At 42.5% G+C, this 26,698-nt stretch overlaps 6 protein-coding genes across 6 annotated transcripts; 3 read left to right on the top strand and 3 right to left on the bottom strand.

The window, feature by feature from the left end:
- Positions 1–91: 91 nt before the first annotated feature.
- PUMCH_004547 (uncharacterized protein) lies at positions 92–994 on the bottom strand (the record flags this gene model as incomplete). The annotated part of the gene is made up of 1 exon (XM_063023480.1): positions 92–994. One exon carries the CDS (start codon positions 992–994, stop codon positions 92–94), a length of 903 nt encoding a protein of 300 aa, XP_062879550.1.
- A 428-nt stretch (positions 995–1,422) lies between these two features.
- On the top strand, positions 1,423–1,614 carry PUMCH_004546 (uncharacterized protein; the record flags this gene model as incomplete). Its single annotated transcript, XM_063023479.1, has 1 exon — positions 1,423–1,614. The coding sequence occupies one exon, from the start codon at positions 1,423–1,425 to the stop codon at positions 1,612–1,614; it is 192 nt and encodes a 63-aa protein (XP_062879549.1).
- Positions 1,615–2,072: 458 nt separating this feature from the next.
- On the top strand, positions 2,073–3,047 carry PUMCH_004545 (uncharacterized protein; the record flags this gene model as incomplete). Its single annotated transcript, XM_063023478.1, has 1 exon — positions 2,073–3,047. One exon carries the CDS (start codon positions 2,073–2,075, stop codon positions 3,045–3,047), a length of 975 nt encoding a protein of 324 aa, XP_062879548.1.
- A 101-nt stretch (positions 3,048–3,148) lies between these two features.
- PUMCH_004544 (uncharacterized protein) lies at positions 3,149–3,667 on the bottom strand (the record flags this gene model as incomplete). Its single annotated transcript, XM_063023477.1, has 1 exon — positions 3,149–3,667. One exon carries the CDS (start codon positions 3,665–3,667, stop codon positions 3,149–3,151), a length of 519 nt encoding a protein of 172 aa, XP_062879547.1.
- A 2,983-nt stretch (positions 3,668–6,650) lies between these two features.
- PUMCH_004543 (uncharacterized protein) lies at positions 6,651–19,094 on the bottom strand (the record flags this gene model as incomplete). Its single annotated transcript, XM_063023476.1, has 1 exon — positions 6,651–19,094. The coding sequence occupies one exon, from the start codon at positions 19,092–19,094 to the stop codon at positions 6,651–6,653; it is 12,444 nt and encodes a 4,147-aa protein (XP_062879546.1).
- Positions 19,095–21,999: 2,905 nt separating this feature from the next.
- On the top strand, positions 22,000–26,508 carry PUMCH_004542 (uncharacterized protein; the record flags this gene model as incomplete). The annotated part of the gene is made up of 1 exon (XM_063023475.1): positions 22,000–26,508. The coding sequence occupies one exon, from the start codon at positions 22,000–22,002 to the stop codon at positions 26,506–26,508; it is 4,509 nt and encodes a 1,502-aa protein (XP_062879545.1).
- Positions 26,509–26,698: the final 190 nt, after the last annotated feature.

Below are 26,698 nucleotides of genomic sequence, written 5' to 3'. Positions count from 1 at the left end.
CTCTGATGGCCGTACATAGTTAAAGAAACAGCGTTTCCACAGATTACTGTATGTTTTTATTGAGTTCTAAAGGGATTTGTTAAAAGATTGACTACTCATTCTTCTTCTCGTAGTCAATCTGCTTCTCGAAACTCTTGTACGACAATTCGATCGAAGTGATCCAACTAACGGCAGTAGTGGCAACATAAACCAAGAAAAGCGAGACAATAATGGCCAGCCACACTCCAGGTGTAAAAAACTGGTACTCGGTAAACAAATTAGAGTTAGTCTTTCTCTTTGTGTCTTTGCTGGGTTTGCTAGTGGTAGTCTCGGCGTCACCCTCAACTTCGTCCTCGTTTGCTACAAGAAGAGCCTCAGCAGCTCTGTATTCATCTTCCAAGTCCTCGTACTCATTGTCATTCTCGAGATCCTCGTCATCAGACTCGTATGACCTCTTGTCAATGTTGTTGAGGTTCAAATGCAAAGCCTCATCCAAGAAATCCTTAGTCTCACCCAAGAACTCCTTGATGGAGTCACCATGAGAGTGGCTAATGGCAAACTTAGGCTTCAGTTGCACAATGACGTGTTTATGAGTCAACAACTCTTCAAACTTGTGGGATACACCATCATCCAAATCAACATAAATGACACTGGCTGGCGACTCTGACGCATCACCAACTGATCCAAATCTGTACTCCACAGAGCAGCTTTCATCGACCTCCAAGTCCAAGTCAGACCCAGACTTATAGTGCACATGGGAGATCACCTGCCAGTCCTGATGGCTGACACCCAGCAGCGACTCGAAATCAAGCTCTCCAACCCGATAAATAACCAATTTCTCATCACCGGCACACAATTGGGAGGTGAAGTCCTTGATTTTCTGGCTCACGTTGTGCGACAGGGTGATGTACTTGAAAGGCTCCTGAGAAAGCGCTGACGATGCGAAAAGCGGCGCTGTGTCTGCGAACGCATGCACAGAAACCGCCAACGATGCTAAAAGGGCCCAGTATTGCATGTTGGTGCGGGATTGTGGAGGTGGTAGAGGTAATATCAGTTATCAGTATTCGCTGAGGGTCGGAAATAGCCAATGTGCGGGTCACGTGAACGCCTGTTGGTATTAATCAGTGAGACAAACTTCTGAACAGCACCAAGTGTATTATTATCATGGCAGATGTTCAAGCGTATGTTCTGAGATAGAAAGTTTGATTAGATTATAATACTTGTTCACTTCCCTGTGTTTGTGTGATGGAATGCTTACCGTTGAAGCGAGGATCGGAGAAGGTGGATCACCTTTGTTCTGTTGAAAGACAATAAGCTCGCGTCTGGCCAAATTTTGACCAAAATGAACTCTTCTTCATAAGCTGATCAATTGATTCAACTCTAAGGAAACCGAGAGTTTCTCACCTGTCGTATACTAACATTAGCTCCGTGGTGCGTAAGCTCATGATCTTCACCGTTGCAATGGTGTTTCTCCCATTGACGACGTTCTTCACTTGTCAATACTTTTTTAGCAGTCCTCTTGTCAGTGGTGGTGCGGCTGCTGCTGCCGCCAATGTGGTCTTGATTGCATACATTGTCGCTGCCTTTAGCGAAAGCACGCCAGAGGAAGGCGAGGAGTCTAAAAAGGACCGATAGATCTGTCCATGTCCTGAGTATTTGTGCACGTTTGTGTATCTTGAGCGATTTTGCGAATATTGCTCTGTTTCTGTAGAGACAGCTCCCCTTACGTGAACTCAAGTGTTGCAACTGTGGTCTTATTCGGATGAACTTGAATGTATGTAATAAATGTATGGAAAGGATATTCAGTATAGTTTTAGTTTTGGCCTCTAAGTCTTTCAAAAGCCACAGTAGAGACTGTTGGTTGTATTTCATAGAGCACTGATGATGTACAGACGACGAGCTGTACGGTAAAAATGATGGAACTCGAATTCATCAAGATCTACAGTCAAAAAGCGCTTCTAAAATTTCACTGCCCGCATTAAAGAATTTTGCAGGTAAATCGTTTCACTTAATCAATTATCGATATCCTGCACTCTCTATTGACATTTGCAATCTACTGAATCACTACCTGGTGTCGAAACAATCGCCACGCAATGGGTCATCAACTTCTTCTATGTTCTAGCATTCCTCATAAGAAATACGCACAGACTGTTTCTACTCTCGAAGCGCTCACTGGCCTGCAAAAGCCACAAGACATCGCCACATACACTATCATCACCAAACCCCACAATGTCTTCAAGCCTAAAGTTGAAGCAGGCAAGGTGAACCAAATTGAGCAATACTACATGAAATGTACTACCACCTGGGATGACAAGGCATCGGCCTCGTTAGACATGGCCTCGCCAGTTATTACTGGTCAATCTGAAGTTAAAGTCGAGCGGCTCTTCACTGGAGAAAAGAAGAAGCAATGGACTTTTCATATAGCGGATATTCCCAATGCCGGCAAAAATGCTGTTTCTGCCCAAAATTTCTACGAGAGTACCATGGTGCATTACCACACAAGGGGTACAAAGCCAATTACATCCTCTGAGAAGAAACCCGAATCGCAACAAGAAAATGCGGACGAAATCGGTGCAAGTGACTCAATTGCTCAAGAAGGAAAAGCAGATAATGATGACGACCTTATGGTGGTCGATGATCCTGCTGCTGAAAGTCAACCTACGGTAGAAAAGGAAAGTCCTGTCAGCGCGGCAAATGCAGCAGAACTGAAAGATTCGTTTCTTCAATTCCTAGAAGATCTAGGCTACGATGTGATAAATCAATACTGGGTGAAGGGAATACGATTTTTTCATGGAGATATCGTTATCGAGATATTTAAAGTGTTCATAAGAGATGACAGTGATACATCCAGAAGCGAAAACGATACTCGAATCCCATTGAAGTTGTTAGATGAAACAAACACGTTTCAGATTAAGACGTACATCACATACCCGAAAGGCACGAATGTCGATACGATCACAAAGGGATCTAAGGACCTTACTCACTTGAAAGGAACATTGAATAATCTATTTGAACTAGAGGTACCGGACCGTATGTTCTTGGATTCAAGAGTGTCTAGAACGATTTGAGCACTCTCGTCAGATGTTCACGGAGACTTGTGATTGTTAGGAGAGCGTAAATTCCACTAAATCGGATGACAATTGCAAACATCTCCCTAGGTCCTCAAAGATCATTGCTTGGCTGTCATTGGTGCAATGTTTTCTACTCTTGAGCGAATGAAATCCTTTGCAACAAAGTTATCTTCGTTGCTTAAGGCCTCCGCATCTGCATTGAAGGCGATGACCTGTTCTTCCAACTCGGATAGTTTGAGGAACTTTTGAGGACTATGGTCACTTTCTAGAAGACGAAATACTTCGGAAGCCTTTTCTATGCACTCGGAGGGACCATCCTCAAGGTCTCGAAGATGATCAATGAACCCGATCTGAGTGTTCAAGGCGTCTGTCCACATTTGCATGTTTTCTGAAGTACTCTCTATTTCAAGACCAGAAAGACGAATCATCTTTTGCACGGTGTCATCGTTGACAATTGAATTTGATTTGATTTGTGGTATGATATCATGAACACATCCTGTGGGAGTTCGGAGGTACTTCAGAAGAGCAGCAAGTGAGTTCAATTCCTGGTTTATAACACCTTTGCGAAGAATCGGAGAAGTTCCGAAGGAGCGACACAAGATACGGCTTAATGACATAACCAAAGGTAAATAAGAGGATATGACAGATCGAAGGATTCACGTGTGCAGGTATTGGTGCCTGATAAGAGAGCTTAGTGACAGGGTAAATTAAAAGGGGGCTCTTCTCGAGCAACAAGAACAGGAAATTAATCTTTGAGCCAAGATCTCCCTCAAATACATATTTATCTCATGTGGTTGATTTTATCATTGAGCATTTGACTTAAACCAAAACCTATGGAATACACAAAACGCTTATTCAATGTGACTGATTCTCATCACGATAATCAAGATTCTACAAAATAGATAGGAATAAAAATAAATCAATCAATTTTAAAACCAGTATCAGCATCTAAAAGAGCATCCTCAAGTTTAGTTCGGTAGACGAGGGCACGCACCCTCGTCGCACACGTGACCCAGATGCGATGCGAGAATCCCTCGCTCGCACTCCTACTCAAGTTTTTTTCCACCCTCTTCACACCTTTTCTTCATTAGTCAAAAGTCACAATGGGTAGAGATCACACCAAGAAGCAACACGAGAGAGTTTCCCACAGAACTGCTCCAAAGTCTGACAACGTCTACTTGGACCTCTTGGTCAAGTTGTACACTTACTTGGCTCGTATGTAAAATTTTCTTTCCAACCCCTTGAAGACCGCACAATCATCAACGAAGTGATTGAAAACCTACAGGTTGCACTTCTGTGCAAATATACTAGAAAATGATCCATGAAGCGGCTTTCCAATCCTGCTCACATTTCTCTCTTCTCATCTTTTGGACTCTCTTTGAGTGCAAAAGAAGAGAACGGAGGAATACGTGCAGACCGATTAAATGACTAGAAGCTTGTCACACTTGCTTGTTGATGAAGATATCAACAGATAGTACAGGAGACGTTATAGCTTCGATTGCCAAACGGTGGTTGGAAGGTACTTGAGGTCATTTGACCATATTTTCAAGACCAAAGTCGTTGCATCGGCCTCGATGCAAACTTTGGGAACTTGGCCTAGAGTTTTTCTCTACCGAAGTCCTGCCTTACTCGGTGGTTCGAGAAGGAAAGACGCCGGTACCATTTCTGCGAGTGCATTGATTGTGTGCGATTCAAGAGCAGAATAACCATATACTAACATATTAGGTCGTACTGACTCCGGTTTCAACAAGGTTGTCTTGAAGTCTTTGTTCTTGTCTAAGGTTAACAGACCACCTGTGTCTATTTCCAGAATCAACACTGCCTTGAAGCAAAAGGGTGCTGCTGAGAAGACCGTCGTTGTCGTTGGTACCGTCACCGACGACATCAGATTGTTGGAGACCCCTAAGGCCACCGTCGCCGCTTTGAGATTCACTGCTGGTGCCAAGGCTAGAATCATCAAGGCTGGTGGTGAGGCTATCACTTTGGACCAATTGGCTTTGAGAGCTCCAAAGGGTCAAAACACCATCCTCCTCAGAGGCCCAAGAAACTCCAGAGAGGCTGTCAGACACTTCGGTTTCGGTCCTCACAAGGGTAAGGCTCCTAAAGTCATCTCCAAGGGTAGAAAGTTCGAGAGAGCTAGAGGTAGAAGAAACTCTAGAGCTTTCAAGGTCTAAGCGTTTCCCATACTTTTCTTGTGAATCTACGTTTTCTATCATACCAAATGTAGTTCATCATGTAATCATAATACACCATTTTAATGTATGCAATTTGTAGTCCTACTCTTATCAATCAATTATGTCTGTGGCTATTCTAAATACAGCACCTATGTTTGATCCGTTGAGACATCCACCTCTGTCATTCATGGTAAATGGATTGTAGCACCGTATACAGGCACACTGAAATTCTTGAAAAATACCAGCTCTAGTCATATGAACTCTGGGCTGGTCGCATACGACTAAATATAAGAAGCACAAAATACACGAACTCATATCAATTAATCCATTATATAATTATCAATTGTTTATCACCCAGCACCTCGGTGGTTTCACCTACTCCATACTTGAAGGTAGCACACGTGATATAGTGACTGCGATTTTCATGCAGTGCAACACTTCTCACTCGCGCACCCTCAAGGAAAAAATTTACACTCTCTACACTTCTAACTACCACATAGACAAGATGCCAGGTGTTTCCGTCAGGTATGTTTAATCGTGATATCCAAATATATGAATGAAGCTACATGTCCATACTGCTGTATGCCTGGTATTGAATCCGCTTGCTCTGAGTTAGCATCCATGCAATCAAAAATGTCCCGTTAGAGGACTACCGAATCATTAGTTACCTATGTAGCTCTCTGCGCAATTGTGCAGCACTCAATAGGAATCCAGAATTCTCAGCGAATCGGCATACAAGATAAGATCATAGTCGAAATTGATTTCCAACGTCCAAGTTGCATCAGGATTGATATGGCTCCATTAGCTACATGCACCCACCTATTGTCCTTATTACTAACAATACAGAGACGTTCCAGCTCAAGACTTCATCAACGCTTACGCTCAGTTCTTGCAGCGTCAAGGTAAGTTGGAGGTTCCAGGTTACGTTGAGCTCGTTAAGACCTCCGCCGGTAACGAGTTGCCACCTCAAGAGTCCGAGACTTGGTTCTACAAGAGAGCTGCTTCCGCTGCCAGACACATCTACTTGAGAAAGCAAGTTGGTGTCGGTAAGTTGAACAAGTTGTACGGTGGTGCCATCAACAGAGGTTTCAGACCACACAAGCACGCCGACGCTTCCGGTTCTATCAACAGAAAGGTCTTGCAAGCTTTGGAGAAGATCGGTGTTGTTGAGATCCACCCTAAGGGTGGTAGAAGAGTCTCCGAGAACGGTCAAAGAGACTTGGACCGTATCGCCGCTCAAACCTTGGAGGAGGACGACGAGTAAATGTGTATAACTAATAAGACAGCATGAATGTGTACGGTTTTCGTAGAGCTTTCTTCACTCATTTTTTTCCATAACCTTTATTATCAATTCTATCACTCGAGCAAAAAGCTCAAGAACAAGTCATTCTGCTTATGCAAAATCGTTATTGCGACTATAAAGCTATCAATCCTTCAATAAAAGCATCTTTTGGGTGACAGTATCGACGTCCCGGCTTTGCAACGCTGTTACCGTTTCTTCTTTAATCTCAATATAGGCCAATGGAATTGGATCAGGCAAAGATTCAATCCAAATCTTTATTCCATTGCTAGACAAGTCTTCAGGTTTGAGTAGCATCAAACCAGATCCCTTCGATAATGAATTGCTGATCAAATTGAATTCACTTTCGACCGATTTGGGATTGAAGAGAGCGTTGGCGAGACTAGCGCAATACTCGGCATCTGCGGCAACACTCATCTTGCCTCCAAATATAATCTGGCCCACACGGAACGCAATTTCTGGCCAAGGGATTGATATTGTATTGGCATCGGTAATTTCTTCGAAAACCTTAGATATGAAGAAAGCGGCTGCATCTGCATCTGCATCATTTATATCGTATTGTTGTGAGAATGAAAGGGGAACATACTTCATCCTTTCCTGAATAGTAGCGTAAAAGATGCTTAGGAGCAAATGGACATAATTCTGCAACTCGGAATTAGAATTCTTCGAAATATCTTCAAAAGTTTCACGAACGATAGTTCTGAAGCCAGGCTGCTCTTCTACCGAAATAACAGTCGACATTTGAATGAGCCCATTCGGAATCTCATTTGAGTCGAAAGAACTCGTTAAGTACAATTTAAACCCGTCATGCGCATTCAACTTCAGCAATTGCATTTCCAACTCGGTGAGCCAGAGAGGCGTCATTTGAATATTTTGAAGAAGGACCCATGAACCGTTTATTCCAGCACGATCAATTGCCTTCACTGCAGCGTTGACGCTTTCTCTCGATCCCATTGCAACTTCTACTAAGGTCCGATGCATAGATTTGGCAGCAGCCCGCACCCTATATGACACATCGTATCCCCTTGATGTGCAGAATAGCACTGGCCGATTCTTAACCCTGTGTTCATGCTCAAATATATGAATCCAATCGAGGCTAATTGGCTGACTCACTCCGAGAATATGTGACAGTAGGTCGGCCAAAGATTGCAAAGACAATCTGGAGGGACTAGTCATAGACTCTGCCATGAGTGGTTTGAGAATTCCAATCATCTCATTATCGAAATCGTCTTGGAGTACCAGAGCCAATGTTGAGATCTTAAACTCAGAGGAAGGCTCAAGTAGACGATTGAGAATCTCTACCAATGCAGATTCTTCCCATGATTCATTCCCGAATGTTAATATTAGGGTTATCGCACATTCAGAAGTGATATCGTGGTGATATGAGAATAGATTAGAAGACAACTTGAGAGCAAACGATAACCTATCAAGCCTCTTGAACGATGGAGCAAATTTCTTGAACGCCTTGATGTAGAGCAGCTTCACAAGCGCTCCGGTCTCGAAGTTAGTGCCAAGGTCGCTCAAAGTTTCATGGAAAGTATCCAAAACTTGTGACAAAGTAAAATTGTAGATCCTTTCCTGCTGAGACAAATTAACAAGAATCATGTAAATACGTCGGACATGAACGGCAACATCGTGGAATTTTCCTCTGGTAGTGTCTACCTCAAGCAATGTTTGACTGGCTCTTTCCATTGATGAGTCGACCAAGTCGGTTTCGACTTTAATGTCCTCGAGCAGGTTAATGACAGAATCGTTATCGATCATTGTTCCACGACAATCATTGAGAACAGAAAGGAGAGTGGTTCTGAGTTGAATAGTTGTTTGATTGTACTCACCTTGGATCTTTATTAACTCTGATCTTCTTTTGAATAGGTCTGGGTTTGAACTCAGAAGTGCTATATTGAGAACAGAGTTTTCTAAACCACCCTCAGTGATCCCGAAATTCAACAATGTGACTCTTGACTCCAAAAATGCATCAAAAATACAACGATCATCTCGAGAGTGAAAAACAATCGAATAGTCACCCAGGATCATTATTGTGTTGTTTCCGAGATCGATGCTTTTGTGCCCGCCTTTATAGGAAATGTCATTTTGAATCAATGGATTGAGCAAAGGATTATAGCATTCAACATTTCGAAGCATTAAGCTACCTCCGAATTTGAGCGTATCCTCGATGACTCTTCCTAGAGAATTGTCAACGAAACTCACAGACTCACAGCCAATGTCATTTTCGTTGGAATTCACATACTCTTCATACGAGCCTGATGGGTCCACCACAAGTGGAAGAGAATTCCAAGCTTTGATTGCTAAATTTTCAAGCAAAAATTCATCTTCAACATTCACATTCAGGGTGCGTGACGTGAGCATCGAGGGAATCAACAAAGCTGAGTCAAACATGATGCCAAGTTCTTTCAATATGATCTTCCACAGCAGCGTTACCTGTTCCCTACATTTCTGGGATAGGCCACCGCAATAGGCAGCAAACGCAGCACCTAAGATACAATTGCCTGCCAACTGATTCCTAGCCAGAGTGAAAACGTGTACATTTTCCTGCCATCTGGTTCTTTCAACAGTCAAGCTCGAGATTAACTGCTTGCTTCTGTCTACTTTCTGTTCAATCTGACTCAATTCGATCTTAGTGCACTCAACTTGCCCGATAAGTTCGCTGTACTCAGTCTTGTAGGATTCAATGGTTTCCTCCAATTCCTCAATCATTTGTGCGATGGCAATCAACCGAGCCCGTGATTGTGTAGCTGATTGTTCCAAAATCGAAACCTCCTCTCGCAATGGCTCGATCTTCTCCAAAATGCTATAGTAATTAAGTTGAGCAATAACCCATTGGACCAATGGCCCACAAGCTTGACTTGCTCTATTAACAACCTCAAAATTGTAATCTTCTCTTGATAGATATTGCTCTTCCATGAAACTTTTCATTTCAGGTGAGAGATGCTCTTCGCTATTATAGTTAACGATATTTGTGATGAAGTCATCTTTCCGAACGATCAATTGAACTTCTCTCCAACTGTTGACTTGGTATCCCAATAAGACACAAACAGATTCCATAGCCATTTTCACTGCAGCTGGCGGGTTGGTCATACTTCTAATTTCCGTCAAATGTTGCTTCTTTATATTCTGAACTCCTCTTTGTGCCTCAAGAACTGCAGGCTCGACATCTTCAAGGTTCTTCATCACGAATTCTTGACGGAGTTGTATTTCTTTCTCTTGTTTCTTGATCTCGATTTGGGCATCTTCAGAAAATTCTTTCTTTCTCTCAGCCTCATTCTGATCCAGAATCATTTGATTAAGCATTTTCTTGGCTTGTTCATTCTTTGTGCTGAGCAAATTTCTCTTTTCTTGAAGCATTTTTTCGGCTTTAGATACCTCAAAAGTAGTTTCTTTTATTTTTTCAAGGCCAACACAGATCAATCGCTGATTCGTTTCCAAATCTCTCTCTTTCTCATTAAGAAGATCTGCCATAACTTTTAAAAACCTCAAGAAAATACTTGGATACTGAAGATGTGTCCAAGACGCAACTGAAGAGTGTACTCTAACAGCGGACTCCACAATTGCATCCCGGAAGCTGCGAACATCTTTGACGGTGACAGATGATTGTTTTGGTTTTGAATAGTCAGATTGGTCCATGGGAACTTTCGCAAGTAAGGCCTCTGCTACTTCTCCGAGTGTTTTCATCGACCAGTTCCCCATCCAGTTGATGACACATCTATTGAATAGCGCAGGTGAAGACTGCAACAGGGCGTTCTTTTCTGAGTAAATATCACACACTGTAAATACAACATGGAGATGTGCAGTAACCTGTTTTTTGAACCACTCGTTGAGCTCAGCTGGTGATTCAAGAAGAAGACCTTGTGACGCCGACTCAGCGGCACAAACATTGAGTAGACTGTCGAAGTACTCTCCTTCAAATAATCCTGGGATTTCGGAGTTAGCGAGAAGAGAATTCATGCGCTCTATGAATGATGATTCGAGAATGCATGATTCATCGATTAAGAAGCAGATTTTTGTGCCTTTTACACACGAGACAAGAACTTTTCTTAGAGTGGCCTCGAATTCATCCACTGTGTATCCACTGTGTACACGTAGCTGTACTAGCTTGAAACCATTCATCCAGGAAACAAACTTCACCAAAGTGCTCTTTCCGCTCGCACTGGTTCCTACTAGCATCATATGCCCCTGTGATTGTTTCAAAACTCTATCGATCCTCAAAACGTGATCTAGCAATTCATCATACAAAACCACTTGCGTATTGATTTCTTCCTCACAGAAAACTTTCAATCTTCCACGAAGAAATTTTATGAGTGATTCTTTTTCAACCAACTGGTATTTTCCGGTTAGCCAACTTGTAAACAAAAGTGGACGTGACAAAACAGACTCGAAGTTTGGGATCGGGAAATGCCTCCTTGCTACCCTTTCAATCATTTGCACGCACCATTTCTTGCTGTCATCATCAACAATTCGATCGAAGAATAAACGTAGTGCTTCATGAATCCAAATTTGAAGGAAGTCTTGGATGCGTTCATAGCTTGTCGATAATAGAGCCAGAAGGATTCCACGACACCACCGAGTAAGCTCTCTGGGCGAATAGATGTAGTGTGCTTTCAACTCAACGGTCAATTTGCCTCTCATTTCTCCGTAAACTTCAAGCATGGCTCTTGTCAAGGGTGTAGCATAATGCTTCAAGCTCGGTGCACATTTCAAGACAGCAGAATTAAAAACCGAATAAATCTGCTCCATTCCAGTCTCACTTGGATGATCAATCATGAGTAGAGAGATGTGTCTCAAAAACCGGTCCGACATTGCATTTCTGCCAGGATCATTTGGATCGTTGCAAGCCCCCACAATCTGAACATTTTCCACCAGCACCCACGTTAGATCCAGGGCACGCCAGAACCCAGACTTTTCCACAAGCTGCCGAAGGAAATTAATGGTTCTCTGAGAGCCATATTGATCGACTGCGGGTAAATTGATCTCATCACAGAAAAGAATCAACCATTTGCCTTCAATTTTTGGAGCTAGGACGGAGCCTGAGATGGTATTTTTATACTCGCAATGTTGTTCCAATGTCGTGATGAGAGTTTCAGCTGATGTGTCTTTTGAAAAATTTAGCGAAACAAAATCGAAATCGGGCAGGTCTCTGAGTGTCCTAAATAGCCTCATGGTCTTACCTGAACCTGGCGGGCCACATAGAATAAGTGGCTTATGCTGGTTGAGAATTCCACGAATGATAGACTCGTGGACAGTAGTATCGATTGTCGGAACAACAAGCGAAGTATCGAGGACCTGCTGAGGCTCTAAATCAACACAATTGACACTGTCGCTCCAAGGCTGCCATTCAAAACTATTATTGAAGAAATGGTATTGCATGATATTATCTGGCGCTTCAAGCTCAATAAAAGGGGTCTGGCTGACCAAAAACTTGGCGAAGAGGAAGGTTTCATGAATTTTGCAATCTCCAGAGTAAGCCCAAGCGATTGAGAGAAGAAGAGCTTTTGATATGATATCGTCACCACAAGAAAGCGAGTAGTCAAACGAATTAATACTTTCAACTCTTTCACAATAAACTGCAAGGTAAGAGAATAAAGATGCGAGTGCTCGGTTTTGCAGAAAGGGCATGATGTGCGATAGTTTTGAACTCTCACAACTCAATTTGTTTGAGAATTCATCATCCATTACATCCAAAACTTTGTTGAACAATTTCTCGTAGAACATTTTTACTGCTTGTCTCTGCATTATGTCTTCCATCCCGTCAAACCTCTCGATTTTACGAGTCTTGAAATCGAACGCAAGCTTTCTTACCAAGCATTCTGGTTTCACGAGTGCTTTATCTATCCACACCATTCCGCATCTTGTAATGGTGGCGGGGGTGGCTGAGGCTAGATTGTTAACTTCAAAGATAATGCGCACATATGGAGGTAACTTCAATCGCTCGCCATTTGGTAAAGTTAAGACCTTATTATCATCTAGAACACTGTTGAGATTTTCAGCCCATTCAGGATCGATGTCACCATCGAACACGATCCACACATGTCTGTTGACCTCTCCTTGAACATTGTGAATGACCTGTCTGATAATTTTGGAAAAAAGTCCGTCAGTCCATTCACGGGTTGAAGGGTCGAAAGACCCAAATAAGGTTTCTTTCGACAACGACTTGCCATCTATTGTGATGCTCTTGAATTCTGTGTTTTCAAGTCGAGACAAGACACGCTGCGTCAACGAAATCAACGTGGATTTTCCGCATCCGGCATCTCCTAAAATCATGAATCCATGGCATGCTTTCAGAATTTGCGCGATTTGCATTGCTTTCGTTAACAATTGATCTGTCGGAGTGATGCCTTGCAAATTGGCTTCTGTCGCAAGTATGTTCTTGAACTGATCGTCTTGAATATTTTTGTTATCATCTTCGCCGAAGATTTCAAACATGAAAATTTCAAGCAATTCATTATCTTCCTGGATTAATTTAGGAGCTATCATCAATTTGATAGCCTGGAGCATGAACGAAACCTCGGAGCAAGGCTCAGAAGTAGCTCTCTTAATTGATCCACAAGCATTCAAGACTGATTTCAATGCTCTGAGACCAAAATCATAATGGATCTGTTTCTTAATTTTTGACGAAAGAAGGGAGAAAAGATTCACCAATTTGGCAGACAAATCCTTCGCCGTGCCGAAGCCTTGTGCTTCCAAGAGTGTGCGTGCAATAAACGTGGCATCCGGGGTATCCATTGAGAATGCTCTGAACATCTTTTTAAGATTCTCGGGCAACTCGTGCCTACCAGCGTAAGTTGGGTTCATTGTGACAAAGATTCCCGTCTCAGGATGAACATTGAGCAAGTTATTGTTGAGTTCAATCAGGATCTCAGGGTTTCTGAGGCCGCTACCAATCTTTTCTATAAAAGAGGATATTGCGCTGAGAATCTTGGTGTCTAAACGATTAAATTCATCAAAACAACCCCAACAGCCAACTTTACAAATTCCAAGCATTAATCTCCCCATAGACTGATAATCAAAAGTCTCGTCACAGCAAAAAATTAACACCATGCGGCCTAGGTTGTTACCAAGAGCTTTGACACACTCAGTTTTGCCTGTACCTGCGGGACCAAAAGGAGATCCGCCCATCTTTTGCGACATTGCTTGTGACATCGACAAGAAGCAATTTTGTACCAAAGGTGTAATCGCGAGACGTTCCATAACTCCTTGGTATTCAAATCCGTAGCTAAATCGAGATCTTCCTTGCTGAACTACCAATTGATCGAGTGGGTTCGGCTCATCCAATTGTAAGATATACATTTGCTGCTTTTGAACAATAAGGGATCTGAATTGATCATCAGCACCTTTCAATTCGCTGAGGACGCTTTTGTGATGTAGAAGTTCTATTATTAATGACAGTGCTTTCAAATATGTGAGCTTGTCTGTTGTTGCCGCAATGAGTTGTTGCAACAACTCCAAAGCTGCATTCACCTGTTTATCATATGTTAATTTATGATTTTTTGTAGTGGATTCAGTGATCGCTGAAGAAAACCGAGTTTGAAATGCTACTACAACAGCTTGAATTGGGCAATTTGTGAGGAACTGAGTAAAAGATTGAACAGTTTCAGAGGAAAAATCAAAAGACTTCACGGAATAAACACAGTTCTTTATTTCATTTGCCACGGAAAGCTTGAGTTCCATCTCGAAGGCCGTCATCCACTCTGTAAACGAGTCCGAATTTTTGAGTAGTAGTGGCTGTCTTAGGCTAAGAACTTCGCCCTGAGGGCTCATCACAGCAATGACATTAGTGGTAGACTCTTCAAGTATTATCGAACCGACGCCAGCAAACATCAGACCAATGTGTTTGTTAATGAGGGATAGTTGAGTTGAACAGCCGAGAAGTTCAAGAAGATCATCGTTTCCAATGAAATAGAATCTGGGAAATCGGTCCCTTTGGGTATCTAAATAGTCAAAGAGTCCTCGTTTTGTGCTTTTCAATGAGTCGAATAGCTTTTGTAGAGTTTCACCTATGTTTTTCATCTTAGTAACATCGATCACAAGTTCGAAACTTAGCACTCGCTTCATAAGCGATAGAAATTCTAAAGAGACGTTGTGAAATCTGGTCGATTCTAATGGAAGCGATGATTTGATCTCAGTATTAGATCCGAAAACGCCATATAAGTAAATCCAATGGGACTGAACATCAACCCAAGTCGAGAGAATAACATACAAGTCATTGATTTGTGTTTCAAGGGCCTCTCTGTTGCTCTCAAATGGCTTGCAATATGGCGAGCTTTTCATGCTGACTAAGGTTGAGAGGCATGTCAGGCATTCTTCGAATAGAGTCTTCCAATTACGAATGAGGCGGCACTTCTTCTCAAATTCGTAGCTTTCAAAAACAATGTGAGACCAGTTGTCTGAAAGGGCCCGAAGGTTATCTTCGATCAATTTTTCGCCAAGCGCTTGCTCCAAGATTCCACGTATCGAAGACTCATAAGACAGAAAATTCAAGCTGAGAACATCACCTACAGTCATAGATTCGTAGTCAAGTTCACGTGAAGCCAACATTTGAAATAATTTCTTCCAATGCCTTCTTTCCATAGCTTCACTTTTCAATTCGATCACGAGAGGCATCCTCATCAGTAAGTCATTTATCTGGTGTTCCAACGAAGTAAATGCTGAATATGCTTTGACTTGTTGGGAACAAGATTTCAATTTGAGCAAAGCATCTTGAAGTTCTGACCTCATTGTGTGTAGATTCACTTTGTCCCACGATAGCTTTTGCACAGAAACAAGAACATCCCATACCCCATGTAACTCTGACCAAATGCTCTGGAGGACTTGAATTTCATGAGCTAAATCTTCTGTCTCTAGGGGAGATAAAGACAAATCGAATTTTGTTGAAACGCTCAATAGTTCGTGGTGTCGTTTGTTGAGGCTTTCAAGTGAGGACTGAAACTTAGTTAACACCGATAAAGCAGAGAAAGGTTCAAGATCTTGCGATATTGGTTTTTTCTTACCCCAGTCAATTTCAAACGATTCAAGGGCGTCTTTTATATTTTTGTGCTGTTCTTCAATTTTGATTCTTATCAATCCAAAGTGGGACTGAACAAAAGTGTCACATAATGAGGCAATGGTCCTAATATTTGCAAGTTTGTTTTCAAGTTGTTCAGTGTAGATCCAATTTTGATCGAATTTGTGTCCAGTTCTTTTTAATAAGACTTGACATTGATGGTGACCAAGAATGAACTGATTCAAATTGGAGATGGAACTCTCAAGATTGAAGTAATCCAGGAGTCGTTTGAAGAATTTATCTGTCTCAAAGTTTATATCTAGGACCTCAGAATTTGACCTCTCAATCGCAACAATGCTTTGAAAAACAGAGTCACTATAACGTTGGACTTGAGACAGAAATTCCTGCAAAATATTCTTCTTAAACTCTTCATATTTGAAAATGAGATGTGATTGCACATCCTTGAATTGGAACCGAATGAAATTGTAAACGTCGTAAACTCCATCAGATGACTCCAAAAGGCTGCTGTATGCCAAAACCCGTTTTGAAGTATTGAGCCAGCTATGTAAATTCTCGATAGAAAACTCATCAAACGAAAATATCTCGTCAGGATTTTTGTGTACGTCATCGAAGAAGTTAGTCCATTTTGACCAATACGATAAGCCCATGGCGAACATCTCATCCAACTCATTCAATGAAGTACATATCCTAACTTGTAGTGAATCAGCAATATAGTCGACGAAATATTCGCTTTCAGCTCCGATTGAAGGCACTTCAATTGAGCAAAACTCGCGTATGATCTTTTCAAGATGTGCAACGGCCAATTCTTTGGATCCTCTCAATGGAGGTTTGAGCTCAATGAGTTCTCCATCGAAAAATAAATCATGCCTGAAAGCGGGCTCTAAGTTACTTGCACTTCGCTCTGACAAGTTTTTGATAAAACTCTGAAGTCGGTCTTGCATAGTTAATCCCATTTTGTCGGCGAAGCGTTGGTTCATTGAGAGGACAAACCCATTCATATTGCTATAGTCGGAGAGTTGCAATCGCTTGATTTCTCCTCTTGCAATGGAATTGTATTTCTCGATTTGTTGCAGAGCATTTTCGGAAGTAAAATCTTGAGAATCAATTGCAATGTTCAATTCATTTGCCGATCTAAGAAAATGGTTCAATTCAGCATTAAAGACCCAAACATTATCCTGAAAATCTAGAATCAGCTGCACTGGATCATTTTTTCTTTGACCACTTGTGAGAGCTGAAGGTTCTTCCGTGCTAGATTGTTGGAGCAAGTCTTTCCATGATATCTCGTGAAGTTTCTTGAGGGAAACTAAACAAAGCGAGATCCTTTTTTCAAAGTAAATCTCAATGGGATTGCCACAAAAGAGCTCTCCGGCCATACTTTCGAATATCAGTCGCAATAGCTCCAAGTGCTCTTTCAAGTTGACCAAGATTTCTTCAAATCCTGAAAGTCTGTTGAAACACGAAATCAAGGCAACAGGCATTTCGCAATCAATTGCGATAAGACTTTGGGCTTCTGAGAGTAGTAGTGTCAAATTTGTCTGATCATTCAAGGAAATTTGTGTGCCTTCTATGCCTACATTCTCGACACGTAGTATTGGCAATGGGAGGCTAAACAAAGATTCAATTTCATTAGCATTCCGCACCCATTTCGCAGCGAGAGTCTGTAGTTTTTTGTCGGATGACAAAGTTTTCAACAATTCACTTATTTGGGTTCCTAGAGAAAACTTAGCCCATGAAGTTCCAAGTACAGTCTCTAGAAAGTTTACATAAAACAGGACTTTTGCCAGAGTCATTAACTCTAGTTCAATTTCCTTGTAAATGTTTGATCCATCTGTCTTCTCTGGTATTGTTATAGATGCAGTGGAAGAGAGTAGCAGTCGGATTTCTGAACTTGCACATTCAAGTATTCTCATTTTCTGGTCATCATCTATCAAAGCTGTTATCAAATGTAAAGTTGAATCCTTTGAGATGATGAACGAGTTCAAGAAATCACTGTAGTCTTTAATATCCATGCAGCCTTCAAAGCCTTGGCGAATAAAAGCAGAGAGTTGAGATTTTAGAGACTCACAGAATTGTATGTATGAATTTTGATCTAGAGACCATATGGCATAGCCTTGTTTTGTAAACTCAAAAGCTGTTGACGCAGAGCAATACCTAGAATATGCATTAGCTAGCTCAGCGATGAGGTCGTCGGCATTGGGGAGAGTATGAAGAGTAGCCTTCAACTGGATATAGTTTTTGCGAATTTCTTGGACTGCAGTGGCTCTCTCCTTTAGATTATTTAGGACTGTTAGATCAATCTTTATGATAAAGAATGTCTCTGCCCTTTTACGCAAGAGCTCACGAAGAAGATTTTCCATGTATTTCACATTGCTCTCGATTTTTGAGAACATTGGTGTCATCATAGTATTATAATACTGATCAAATTCCTCCAGGGATATGATGAAGAGATCGAGAGAAGCCAAAATATGAGCAAAGTAGTCTACCAACGCAATGACGATTTGTTCGATCAAATTAATCATGCGAGATAGAGGAAGTGAAAGAGAATTTTTCCATTTTTTCAATTGATCAAATACAAAATCAACATTTGCTTCGAATTGAGGATAATCCAACGAATCACCTTTATTGTACATTATGAGATCGACTGGCAAGTCCTTCAATAAGGCATTGAAGGACCTTATTTCGGCCAAAGAGCTTTCAATGTTTAGATCGTTAAAAAATGAGAGTGACACTTGAAAGCGCTTAGCAGCATTGAGAATCGCGAGAGCAGTTGTCACTTCCTTCTGCTTCAATTGGCTCTGGAGTGATACCATGCTCTCTTCCAAAGACTTACAAAGCTGAATTTCGTCTAGCATAGAAACATCCTCTGAATTTGCTTTTGTAATCAGAGTAATAGATTGGATCTGACGGATCCAGCCGTTTACGATCCCAGTTAACTGATTTAGGAGCTCGGTGTCTGAAGTAATGCTCGTGTCCTCTGCCGCTTGCAGCTTCTGTAGAATGACCCGTAAATACTCGGGCACCAGAGATAATAGATCTGGGACCTGGACACGCTGTCTTAGGTAAGCGAGCGAAGTAGCGAGTTCGTTGAACTTCTTTTTAGCATCTACAGACAACAAAGATGAGGTTCTGGCAGCGTCTTTTTGTTCACTTTGAGAGGTAAGATCAAAGTAGGGAACCACAGCAGATGAGATGATATTTTGTATCTGGTCGAGAGCTTGCTTGGACGTCTCCTCGTATTCATTTCTTTGGGTTCCAGGTAAGTTTACTACATTTATTTGGGACAAAAGAGTTCTGGAGTCAAATATCGGAGCCTCCAATTTAGAGAGAACGAGGACATGTTCGGATTGTCGCAGCTTTGTGGGAAACTCGAATGATAACGCGTAATTATTCTCTGTTATTGAAACGTATAGTGCTAAGGGAAGAGGTGAAGTAATGAATGTGCTAACCAACTTGAGCCCATCTTCCTCCCAATTGGTACATTCAATTGGGTCCAGGATCTCGCTTGCTAGAAGTCCAGCGAGAAATTTACGGAATTTCTCCGGTGTTGGATGCATTTTGCTCTAGTATGGGTGGTTTCAGAGTGTTTACATCATGTGACACATTGTGGAGATAGTCTAAGAATCAATCAAGAGTATTTTTAATATTTCATTCAAGTTTTTGGAGTGTTTGAGTGTGTTTTTGGAAAGAATGTTTTGTGGGGTCTATGAATTGGTTTCTACTTTATCAATGTGATGGCAGAAGTAGATCAAGTGGTTGTCTCGAATGACTGAGAATTTAGTGGAGTAAAGGAAAAGATGAATTTGGAGTTAGAGTTTTTTCAACGTACTGTTATAATTATGTCGAACTCCAGTTTCGAATTTTAGAACGCTTTTGGTAATATGTGAGTTTAAGGCAATGCAGGTGTGAAAGTAAAAAATGAAATAACCGAGTGGTCTTCGAAACCAGGACGAGAAAATGAGATCGCAAAAAGATGATCGCTCTCTAAAGGCATTCGAAAAATTCATTTACACTTGTAATCCTATGGTGTTGTTTCTCATAATAGATCTGGAAGACGTCTTTAGTTATAGAGACCACAAGAAATGGCATTCAAAAAATTCCTAGGACTAACTCTGCAAGTTCACGAACAACCACATTATCAGAAACAAATCACCTCATTACGTTGTTAAGCAGAATTGCAGACCTACGCTAGTCTCTCAGCAAATTTCAGAGTGCCATACAATGAAAGCTGGACTATTTGCCTAAGATCTACCTACCCTGGATTTATTGCTCTCAATGCTCTATCAAGTCAAATTTTGGAATTACATAACGTATCGGCAAGGCGCCTCAGCTCAAGCAGTCCATGTTCATCAAGGGTGGCCAAAGCCAACTTCGTTCGAGAAAGAATCAATTACACAACTGTATACAGATTTTTAGGAGTTACAGATCACGCCCTTCGCCTTTCTTCGAACGCTTATCGCCAGTGGCCGCACGGCGCTACTGTCTCAGAAGGCCACACAACCCCTCTGGTCATATCCACAACCCAAGTGAAAATAGTGCTCAAAATCAATCAGGGGAATCAGAGACAGAGAACATTACCAAATCGGATCAACTGATTTGGTAATTTCGGCCTACTAAAACTACAAGGACACAAAACGCATGGCCACCACTTACGAAAACGAAACAAAACAAAACGAAAATAGAAACATGGTCCGGGCATTTCAGGCCCTGAGTTTTCCGGAAAGATGACATTTGTCAGCTCTGGGAGGCAAATTACCACTCACTATGGACAGTGCAATACCAAGGCTGGACGGAATGTTCTTGTCTCCGAGATTTAGTAGTGGACCGTTGGAGATGATGCAGTGTAGCAAGGTTAGCCGCGCCGATTATACGGCGGACGGAGAACACGGAAACAAAGGAATGCGATAACTTCCGCGAGGTCCATCAAAATTGACAAACCGCGACAATCGGATGTTGCAAGAGCCATGCTAATTTTGGACAATGGAGAATTTTGGCATGAAAAAATTGAAGTTTGTGGTCTCAATCTTCCCCAAGTGTGTCCGCCAAATGCGGAAGCCGTGTCTGAAAGCGGTTAGCTCCGCGATAGAACGTCCGGCTTGGCGCCAGTTTTTGCAGCCAACAGATGTAGGACGTATTGAGACACAATCAATGCGTTAAAGCAAACGCAACACAAGAAGACAAAAGAAAGAAAACAAGATATGCATCTGACCTTGCGGGCAGATGATCAGAGCAGCTCCCGATCAGACGATCAGACGATCATCGCTCGGCCTGGGCACACCACAGCTGTGTTACATTCTCTCATTTCCTCACTCCCTCAAACCCTTGGCAGCAGGGCTAGCCGACAGCTAAACGACGGTTTTCAATTTTTACAAAAAGGTCCCAGACACAGAGTGCATGGCCATACCCCATGAGTTATTTTTGACACAGCCTTGTGCACCGGCACCAAACCATGTCTTAGTAATATGGTTACACCGATAAGGTTCGCGCACAAACAGAAGTCTATCCGTGAGACTAACACCAGGCCGAATCGGTTGACGGCCACCGATACATCGATTGAGAAATTCACTGGAACAAAAGAGATAATATCAAAATGTAACAGAAACAACAATTGGAAAAAGACACTTACACACACAAAAAAACAAAAGAAAAAAGACATTCTCGTCTCTCATCCCAATCCCCAAAACGTGGTGACTCTCTCTCACGTACGCACTGGCAGCCGGAATGAACCTATTCGGCACCAGATTTTGAGCGACCTCCCGTGTCATGCAGGGGTACAGACGTAGGCAGTGGAGTTGCAGTGCTTCTACAAGATGCACCATGCAGAAGCTCATCCAGGCAAGGTTGCATCACCACTCTCCCACGCAACAGGGTGGAAAAGATGGAAATCAATGCGCATTTTCGCTGCCAATTTTCGTGCAAAAATTGTCTCGACGAACCCAGCATGTCTCCGATGCCCCCCAGGTATCGACTGCACTGTGGACCTACAATCTGCGGCGTAATTGCGCATTCGTGGATAGTGGCAAACACTAACCATGCATGTAAATAGAAGGCTGCTGTCTGCACTCCGTGGTTGGCAATGGGTAGACGGAACTTAGCAACATCCGATTGATTTCAGAGAATATTAAAACAGTGCCAGAGGGCTGATCTTTTTTTCGATTTTCTTCACTACCCCTCTATCTATTATTCCCAAGGCGACCGAACCTTCTACACAACTATAGTTCGCTTAGGTGCTGTTGAGTCTCATCTCCAATTCATTTCGAGATCTGCCTAGCTTCCTATACCGTAAGGTCATTCCCTGTTCCCTTTGGTCCATTTCCCTTTGACTGTTCGCATACTACGTAGTATCAAGCGTCATTTTTGGAACAAGCCATTGAGCGGGCCTTATTTTTATACCATTACTTAACTTCTTGTTGAGGATCTTCACCAACCTTGTCGCTGCTCCCCATCGCTCAATTCACTGCAATGGCCGACAGTCAGCTGGTGGTCTCCGCCTCCGTCAACGTTGAGAAGGGCCACAGCAGCTCCGATGAGTCTGTCAATGAATATCTCGGTTTCGACTCCCGTACCGATGGCGAGATCCGTGAATTGGCCCGTACATTCACCAATACCTCTCAGGCCGACAGTATCAAGACCAAATCCTCCGTCGACTTGCTCAAGTACTTGTCGCACATGTCTGAGGTGCCAGGTATTGCGCCATATTCCGATGCTCCCGAGGCTTTGGACCCCGATAGCCCCAATTTCGACGCCAAGTTGTGGGTCAAGAACATGCGTAAATTGTATGAGTCCGAGCCAGAATACTACAAGCCCTCCAAGTTGGGTTTAGCCTACCGTAACTTGCGTGCCTATGGTGTGGCCACCGATTCCGACTACCGTGCCACTGTCCTCAATGCCCCATTGAAGTATGCAATGGACAAGTACCGTGACATTTTCTCTAAAGACGACGATGAATCTCGTTATTTCGACATCTTGAAGACCATGGACGGTATTTTCCGCCCCGGTGAGCTCACCGTCGTCTTGGGTCGTCCAGGTTCTGGATGTTCCACCCTTTTGAAGACAATCGCTGCCAGCACCTATGGTTTCCACATTGGCAAAGAGTCCAAAATCACCTACGATGGCTTTACACCCGATGAAATGGCAAAAAACCACCGTGGTGATATCGTCTACTCCGCTGAAACAGATATTCACTTCCCACAATTGTCTGTCGGTGACACCTTGGAGTTTGCTGCCCGTATGAGAACCCCTCAAAACAGAGGACCAGTTTCGAGAGAAGAATATGCCAAGCACATGGCTTCTGTGTATATGGCTACTTACGGTTTGTCACACACACGCAACACCAAAGTTGGTAACGACTTTATCCGTGGTGTTTCTGGTGGTGAGAGAAAGCGTGTTTCCATCGCCGAGGCTTCTCTTTGTGGTGCCAACATCCAATGTTGGGATAACGCTACCCGTGGTTTGGACGCTGCTACTGCTTTGGAGTTTATTCGTGCTTTGAAGACTTCTGCTGCTATCATTGATGCTACGCCCTTGATCGCCATTTACCAATGTTCTCAAGATGCCTACGACCTCTTTGATAATGTCATTGTCTTGTATGAGGGTTACCAAATTTTCTTCGGTCGTGCTCAGAAGGCAAAGGAGTTTTTCATCAAAATGGGTTACGAGTGTCCTCAACGTCAAACCACCGCTGATTACTTGACTTCTCTTACCAACCCAGCTGAGAGAGTTGTCATCCCTGGTTACGAGAACAAGGTTCCTCGTACTCCAATTGAGTTTTCTGAATACTGGCGCAAATCTCCCGAGTATGCTGCTCTTACCGAGAAGGTTGACAAGTATATTGCAGAAGCCGAGGCCGGTAACTTCAGAGAAGATTACCTCAAATCCCATGAGGCGAAACAAGCTAACCACATTTCCCACAAGTCTCCATACACCGTTTCATTCCCAATGCAAGTCAGATACATCGTTGGAAGAAACTTCCTACGTGTCAAAGGTGATCCTTCGATTACCATTTTCTCTGTCTTTGGTCAAGGTGTTATGGGACTTATTCTTTCATCTGTGTTCTACAATTTACAACCCACGACTGGATCATTCTATTATAGAGGTGCAGCCATGTTCTTCGCTGTTTTATTCAATGCTTTTGCCTCCCTTTTGGAAATCATGTCTTTGTTCGAAGCTCGTCCAATTGTCGAGAAACACAAGAAGTACGCTCTCTACCGTCCTTCTGCAGATGCTTTAGCTTCCATTGTCTCTGAATTGCCTACCAAGTTCGTCATGTCCATCTGTTTCAACTTTTCGTTCTACTTCATGGTCAATTTCCGTCGTACACCCGGAAATTTCTTCTTCTACTGGTTCTGTTGTGTCCTTTGTACTTTGGCAATGTCTCACATGTTTAGATCACTTGGTGCTGTTTCGACCTCCTTGGCTGGTGCTATGACTCCTGCTACCTCGGTTTTGTTAGCTATGGTCATCTACACCGGTTTTGTGATCCCAAAGCCAAGTATGTTGGGTTGGTCCAAATGGATTAACTACATCAATCCTGTTGGATACGTCTTTGAGTCGCTTATGGTTAATGAGTTCAACAACCGTGAATTCTTGTGCACAACTCTAGTTCCACAAGGTCCCGGTTACTCATCTTCTGCGTCATCTGGCAATGTTTGTAACACCATCGGTGCTGTCCAGGGTGAGGCTTATGTCCTGGGAACAAGATACATCAACACAGCTTTTGAGTACTACGCTTCTCACAAGTGGAGAAACATCGGTATCATCATTGGTTACATCGTTTTCTTCTTGTTTTTCTACATCGCCCTTACTGAATTTAACAAAGGTGCAATGCAAAAGGGTGAAATCGTTTTGTATTTGCGTGGACACTTGAAGGATATGAAGAAGAGAACACAAGCTAAGATGGCCTACAACAATGACCCAGAGAACCAATTGCCAAATGAAAAGATCAGTTTGCAAGATGCTGCTAACTCTTCCGACACCTCAACCCCCTCCAATGAAAAGGGCAAATTTGACGAGTCTCGCCAAATTTTCCACTGGAGAGATTTGACCTACTCCGTTAAGATCAAATCTGAGGATCGTGTGATTTTGAATCATGTTGATGGTTTCGTCAAGCCTGGTCAAGTTACTGCGCTTATGGGTGCTTCCGGTGCTGGTAAAACCACTCTTTTGAACTGTTTGTCTGAGCGTGTCACAACTGGTGTTATTACAGATGGTGTTCGTATGGTGAATGGTCACTCATTAGACCTGTCGTTCCAAAGATCCATTGGGTACTGTCAACAACAAGATATTCATTTGCAGACGTCCACTGTCAGAGAGGCGCTTGCATTTTCGGCTTATTTGAGACAACCAAAAGACGTTTCGAAGAAGGAGAAGGATGAGTACGTTGATTACGTCATCGATTTGTTGGACATGAACACATACGCTGATGCTTTGGTTGGTGTTGCTGGTGAGGGTCTTAACGTTGAACAACGTAAAAGATTAACCATCGGTGTCGAATTGGTCGCAAAGCCAGAATTATTGTTGTTCTTGGACGAGCCAACTTCCGGTTTAGATTCCCAGACTGCTTGGTCTATTTGTAAATTGATGCGCAAATTGGCCGACCACGGTCAAGCTATTTTGTGTACGATTCACCAGCCATCAGCTATCCTTATGAAAGAATTCGATCGTCTTTTGTTTTTGCAAAAGGGTGGTCAAACTGTTTATTTCGGTGATTTGGGAGACAACTCTAAGGTTTTGATTAACTACTTTGAAAAGTATGGTGCTCATCCTTGTCCACCTGAAGCAAACCCTGCCGAGTGGATGTTGGAAGTGGTGGGTGCAGCTCCAGGCTCGCATGCCACTCAAGACTACTTTGAGGTTTGGAAAAACTCTTCTGAGTATCAGGAATTACAGAATGAATTGAGCTACATGGAGACGGAGTTGGTGAAGTTACCTGTGAAAGAATCTGAAGACTCACACTTGAAGTACGCGGCTCCTTTTGTTACCCAGTATTTGTTGGTGACTTGGAGAACTCTTCAGCAATTGTGGAGAACCCCATCTTACATCTATGCCAAGATCTTCTTGGTCGTTTCAGCATCCTTGTTCAATGGTTTCTCTTTCTTTAAGGCTGGAACCTCCATGCAAGGTTTGCAGAATCAAATGTTCTCTATTTTCATGTTCTTCATGCCTTTCCAAACTATCATTCAACAGATGTTGCCTTACTTTGTCAAACAGCGTGAGGTTTATGAGACTCGTGAGGCACCCTCAAGAACCTTCAGTTGGGGTGCATTCATCTTAGCTCAAATTACTTCCGAGATTCCATACCAGTTCCTCATTGGAACAATTGCTTACTTCTGTTGGTACTATCCTGTTGGACTCTACCAGAATGCAGTTCCAACCGACACAGTTAACGCAAGAGGTGCCCTCATGTGGTTGTACATCACTGCTTTCTATATTTTCGCTTCGACCATGGGTCATTTGGCTGTCTCATTCAATGAGCTCGCAGACAATGCCGCCAACTTGGCCAACTTGTTGTTCATTATGTGCTTGAACTTCTGTGGTGTTTTGGCCGGACCAAAGGTTTTGCCTGGATTCTGGATTTTCATGTACAGAGTGAGTCCTTTCACCTACTTGGTGCAAGGTATGTTGAGTACTGGTTTGGCTAATACTTCTGTGACGTGTCTCCCACGTGAGTATGTCCTGTTCGAGCCACCTCAGGGCATGACTTGTGGCCAATACATGGAACCTTATATCACTCAAATGCGCATGGGCGGATACTTGGTCGACAGTAATGCAACTTCTGACTGTTCGTTCTGTCTGATCGCACAGACTAATGCATTTTTGGCATCTGTCAACTCATTTTATGATCAGAGATGGAGAAACTACGGTATTTTCATTTGCTTCATTGCCTTTAATATTATGGGTGCCGTTTTCCTCTACTGGCTCGCCAGAGTTCCTAAGGGAACTAGAGAGAAGAAGAAGAAGAAGCAGGAATAGTTTGACTTCATATAATTTAAAATTTATACAGTATACAATATCATAATTACGTTTTAATTGAATGTAGATACGTTCGAATTGGCCATAAGTCGCACATACCGTCAAAACGATGGGAACTGGGAAAAACTATCAGTGCAAAAAGTTGGAAAAGTCAAGAAGCTCAGTTTTTAAAGGGGGGCCTGAGCGAACT

The sequence above is a fragment of the Australozyma saopauloensis genome, chromosome 5 (assembly GCF_035610405.1).
Source record: "Australozyma saopauloensis chromosome 5, complete sequence".
NCBI lineage: Eukaryota > Fungi > Ascomycota > Pichiomycetes > Serinales > Metschnikowiaceae > Australozyma > Australozyma saopauloensis.
This window is presented reverse-complemented; position numbering and strand designations above follow the sequence as displayed.